We start from the raw sequence: 6,000 nt of genomic DNA, 5'->3' as shown, positions 1-6,000 counted from the left end.
TCGTCCCCATGCTGCTCGCTTTACCACTGCATTTCTCCAAGGCGAGAACATCAACACCATGCAGTGGCCTGCGCTCTCCCCTGACCTGAATCCCATAGAGCACCTGTGGGATGAGTTTGGGAGACGCGTAGTTGGCAGGGCCAGGACACAGGCAGAGCTGCTTCCGACATTGAGGACTGAGTGGGACAGAATCCAGCAGCAATCCATCCAAAGACTGGTAGGCAGTATACGCCGACGATCCACTGCCTGTATCCAAAACAATGGTGGCCACACACGCTATTGAAAGGGGACTGACATTGCACCCTGTGCTGTTCTGTACTGTAGAACAAACTGATGAGATGGTGTATCTTGGTCAAAAACTTGACACGTCATGAATAAAATGCCAATGTTTCAATTAGCAATTGTTGGTTTGTTTTATTTTGAACTGTTACAATTTTATTACATTTCAAACAAGTGATAAGTTTCTTTTGCGTTTTCGGTCTTTTTGAAGTTGGTCAAAATGGTCAAATTTTTCGGTCAAAATGCCCATTTTGCACTGGCCTTTTTAAAGCCAATATCAAGACATCACGTGCAGCTCATTAAAATCATCCTGTACCCCTTGGCTAATCACTGACAGTCAAAACGGCTGTTCAACAGCTGTGCTATGAAGTGACCATTGAAGGTTCAAGTGACCATCCGTGACCGTTTTGTCTGACAGTGAGGACACTATTGTCCACAAATAAGTTCACACATTTACTACACGCAGTGTTATTGTTGATATTTAAAGGTTCATGTAGATATATATATATATATATATATATATATATATATATATATATATATATATATATATATATATATATATATATATATATATACTGTATATATATATATATACTGTATATATATATATATACATATATATATATATATATATATCCCTCTCATTGCATAAGCAGGGTAAATAGAACAGAAGTAGCAAGCCAATGGTCTCAGGCACCCTTCTTGTTGCGTTGTTTGTAGGTAGCTCTAATCTTTTAATTATTGGAATTATAAAAACAAGGAAACAGGTTCAGGAAGAGTGAGTGTATTGTTATCACTTGCCATGAGCCAATCACAGTGCACCTAGCCTCGCCAATCAACAGAATCTCATGACATTTCGCCAAGTTACTTGGAACATCATCCACGTCCGTGGAGTTTATGCTTGCTTTGTGTGGGCATTTGTTAACGTGAATAATGAAAATATTTTTGCCTAAATCAATTTTTCTTGATGCCCCCCACACTGTCTGCATCCTTGGCCATCGATTTGTTACCGTTTTTAACTTGGTGCTACCATTGGTGTGGGATGGGATGCAAAAGTGACTCAGGCACTGGATGTTATTCTACTATTAATTTGCAATTGGACACTGTCTTTGACACCAATACAAGTTTTTATTACGTACCCTCGGCATCAAAAAGCTACATATATCGACCAAACAGTTTCAAATGGAGCACTTCACCGCCATTAGAGCATTTAAATTGCATCAGATGTGGCAATAAATGTGAATTATTGCTCCCAGCTTGTCGACTCCATGACAGAAGACGCCATTTGCATTTTTTGCCGCCACCATCCATACCCCATTTAGAATCCCGTGTGGGCATGGGCACCTTGCTAATATCGATAGCACACCCTGGTTATGTCTGTGCTTGCCCCCCTGTCTCATTCCCAATCTTCCACCTCCCGCAACCTCAAACCAGTGGATTTAATTTCATAAACTGTTGGATTTAATTAATTGTTGCTGATGTAGCATAGGCTTGATGGGCCAAATTGCCTCCTCCTTCATCCATGTTCCTTGTGAATCTATCTAATACACACGACTATGCTTAGACCCAGGAGAGCAAACGCTTCTGGATGTGGCAGGTGCCATCATATCGGAAATTTTTGTGGACATCTGCGTATTTTCGACTCGTCTATAAATCATACATACATGCTTTTCTTGGCCATTTATCAAAATCAATGTGAATAATGAAAATGTTTTTGTACAAATCAATTTTTTGGACCCTGCAGTCCTTGGAGATGAAAAATCCTATTTTTTTAAAATTAAATTGTTCGATTTATTTGAAACAAATTCTATAGTTCCCAAGCAAACCCACGAATTAAAGTACCCTTCTCAACACATTAAACAATAATACCAGTATCAACAAAGATAGCTCAAAGGTTCAGGTTGTCAAAGGAAAAATGAGAGCTGGTCAGCCCAGAAGGTTAGGTGGGGTGGCATTTTACCTTTAAACTTTCTCAAGATGACCCACAGTTCAGCAATGTCCGTGGCAAAAGTGATGTCAGTGTCCAGAACAATGATCTTCTCGAGTGAGGCTGGGAGGGTCTGTGTTAGCACTAGTTTCATGAGGCCATAAATGCCGGAATAGTGTTTGTTGGGTATCCATGACACTTCAGACTAAATCGATGATTCATTCCCATGGAAACAGAAAACACAAAAAGTGAGTTAGATGAAATACCACATACTCTGGCAAGGTGCACATATTAAGTAACATTATTGAAGGAACTATGATCCTGTAATATGATTTCTAGCTCTTACACGAGCCGAGCTGACTATGTACACCATATACAGACTTGGCATTTAATATGGAATATTTTTTTTTCCTTGACTTGGGTTTACTTTCTTAACTCAGTATATCAATCTGGTGAGTTTCTTTTACACTTTGGTGATTTATTTGTTAAAAGAACCATGTCACTGATTGTCTGTCGCAGCAAGAAGTCAACAACAGGATTATATCACAGGTGGCGTGGCAAAATGTACAGACAGGTGCATTTGATGATTGGCTTCACAGTCGGATATACAAGGGTTGTTGCATTCTGTATTAGTGGAAAACAACTGCTGCACGTCTCCAAAAGTTATTGCCGCTTCCTCTGGAGATGGTTCGTCAACTCGACAATGCTGTTTGTCATGGAGTGGTGGCTTTATTAAATTACGGCATGAAACAGCGTGCTATTCCTCGGCAGTATGGCATCACTCAAGTTCAGGTGTCAAATATCCTGAAACGAAATGCTCAGAGGGGTGTCCCTACTCCAATACCGAGGCCAGGACGTCCCCGCAGAACCACAAGGAGGGATGATCGCCAGCTGCACCGGTTAGTCCGCAATGGCCGTACCAAGTCAGCTAATCGGCTTAGGGCTGAGTGGCAGCAACTGACAAATGTGCCTGTATCCAGAAGGCTAGTCAACCAACGACTGGTTCAAGCAGGCTATCGTGGCAGGCATCCCCTGAGAAAACCACGCCTGACCAGACAACACAGCCAGCGCCGATTGCAGAGGGCCAGAGAGCACCGTCAATGGCAGCCAGGACACTGGAATCACGTGATCTTCAGTGACGAGTCTAGATTTCTGGTCCATCGTCAAGATGGCTGCATCCGAGTGCGCAGACAAGTGCATGAAGCCTACAACAAAGATTGTATAGTGCCAAGAGTCCAAGCTGGAGGTGGTGGGGTGACCGTTTGGGCTGCTTTTCATGCAGGGGGCAAAACTGACCTGGTTGTTCTGAATGGAAACCTGAACCAGTTCAAGTACAGGGCCATTCTGGAAGAAACATTGCTTCCATTTGCTCGTGCAGCCTTTCGAGGAAACTTTGTCTTCCAAGATGACAATGCACAGCCTCATCGTGCTCGCATGATCCAACACTTTCTTGCTGACCGTGGTGTAGAGCATATGGAGTGGCCTGCCATGTCCCCGGATATGAATCCGACAGAGAACTTGTGGGCAGAATTAACGTGTCAAATCGACCACTTGGACCAGCAGCTGACCTCTGTGCGTGAATTGCAGCAGGCTATTGTCACTGCATGGCAAGCGATTCCTGTCCAAACCTTGGCAAATCTCGTGAACAACATGCCTCAACGTGTACGTGCTCTCCTGAATGCTCGTGGGGGTTACACGAAGTACTGAACTGTTATTTTACTGTCCGTAATCCCAGTCGTAACTTAACTTTTGTTGAAATTTTTTTTGGCTAATGTGCAAAATAAAGAGATACTTCTGGAAAACGTACCAAAGTTCAACACACTACTGTCCATGAATTGAGTTCGATATCAGTTTACATCACTTTCAAGGATCAATTTATTTGTTTTGAAATGTCAAATGTGGTTTTTGTTTCTTTTAAAGGTCACAGTAACAAAATCTAGAATAATTTCAACATAATTCCAATGAACTTTTGGGTCTAAGACATCTTGAAAAGTAAGTTCACCCCCACAAAAAATATTCCATATTAAATGCCAAGTCTGTATATATACAGTCACGTGAAAAAGTAAGTACACCCTATGTAAAGTGTTGACTTTTTCAACATATTTCAACATACAGCTATTTGATCTTCATTTCAACAATATTGATAGATAAAGGTGATATAATATAACAAATATCATTCAACATTTACATTTTGTAGTCCATTGTATAATTTAAATAAACATAAATGCAAATTTCGCATGTGGAAAAAGTAAGTACACCTTTGGCTCTAATAGGTGGTATTGCCCCCTTTGGCAGAAACAACCTCAAGTAGGCGTTTCTTATAACTGTCTACCAGTCGCTGACATCGACTGGGAGAAATTTTTGCTCACTCCTCCATGCAGAATTCTTTCAGCTGTGCGATGTTTGAGGGGTTTCTTGCATGCACAGCTCGTTTCAAATCCCCCCACAACATCTCGATGGGATTTAGATCCGGACTTTGACTTGGCCATTCCAGAACCCTCCATTTCTTTCTTTTCAGCCATTCCTTGGTGGATTTACTGGACTGTTTAGGGTCATTGTCATGTTGCAAGGTCCACCTTCGGTTGAGCTTCAACTCTCCGACAGATGGCCTCACATTATCCTCAAGCACCCTCTGGTACAATGAAGAATTCATCGTGGATTCTATGATGGTGAGCTGCACAGGCCCTGATCCAGCAAAGCTGCCCCAAACCATAATATTTCCACCACCATGCTTTACAGTTGGTATCAGGTTCTTGTGGTCGAATGCTGTCTTGATTTTCGCCAAACATGTCTTCTGGTACTGTGGCCAAATGGCTCTACCTTTGACGCATCTGTCCAGAGCACATTGTTCCAGAAGTGCTGGTCTTTGATTAGGTGTTCATTGGCAAACTTTCGACTTGCCCTGATGTTCTTTCTGGACAGCAAAGGTTTTCCTCCTGGCACACCTCCCATGTAGATCAAATTTGTGCAGCCTCTTTCTAATGGTAGACTTGTGCACTTTGACATCAACAATGGCAAGAGCTTCATGTCGGTCCCGTGATGACATTCTGAGGTTCTTCGAGACTTCTTTCAGCATCTTGCGGTCTGCTCTCGGGCTGAACTTGCTGGGGTGGCCTGGCCTGAACAACTTGGCAGTTGTTTGGAATCGTCTCCACTTGTAGATGATCTTCCGGACAGTCGAATGATTGATTTCAAATTGTTTGGAGATCTTTTTAAATCATATATGTGTGTGTGTGTGTGTGTGTGTGTGTGCTTTGTCCTGTGTTGTCTTGTCACTGGGAACTTCTCCCTCAAACTTTTGTGAAATCGTACGAAACTTCTGGTATGCACCTACGTCTCCTGTGTGTATGTCCGAAGGGTATTTTTTTGAAAATGTTTGAAATTTTCTTTGTTTTTCTTAAAAACTATTTTGAAAAAATTTTTTTTTCAGCATAAATCTTCAACTTCAATTTTTTAAATGAAATTTAATATCACGTATATTACAAATACATTTGTGCAAAATAATTGTTTGTATGATGATTGGAGTAAATCATGACAACACAGCAACTCAGGTACAGTCATTATCCTCAGCTAAAACATGCCCGTTCCTTTGTGTGCGAGCCGAGCCATGCTAGTATAAATACACTACCGGTCAAATGTTTTAAAACACCTCAATTTTTCCAGTTGTTATTGAAATTTAAGCAATTCAAGTCCAGTGAATAACCTGAAATGGTACAAAGGTGAGCAGTACACTGCTCGAGGTTAAAAACAAAGTTTATGTTCGCAAAAACGGGCAAATAATGTAAATTGCA

The 6,000-nt window shown here is 41.3% G+C and overlaps 1 protein-coding gene across 10 annotated transcripts in view; it reads right to left on the bottom strand.

Moving 5' to 3' along the window:
• LOC137428864 (xylosyl- and glucuronyltransferase LARGE1) overlaps positions 1-6,000 on the bottom strand; it is a 659,931-nt gene that overhangs the window by 94,180 nt on the left and 559,751 nt on the right. For all 10 annotated transcript variants that reach the window (XM_068118724.2, XM_078777441.1, XM_078777429.1 and 7 more), the window contains one exon: positions 2,243-2,414. In XM_068118724.2, coding sequence (XP_067974825.1) covers positions 2,243-2,414 — 172 coding nt within the window. The remainder of the gene's footprint in view (positions 1-2,242; positions 2,415-6,000) is intronic.

This window comes from Myxine glutinosa, chromosome 1 (genome assembly GCF_964187855.1).
Source record: "Myxine glutinosa chromosome 1, kmMyxGlut1.1, whole genome shotgun sequence".
Taxonomy (NCBI): Eukaryota; Metazoa; Chordata; class Myxini; order Myxiniformes; family Myxinidae; genus Myxine; species Myxine glutinosa.
Note: the sequence above shows the minus strand (reverse complement) of the source record. Positions and strands in the feature narration are given on the sequence as shown.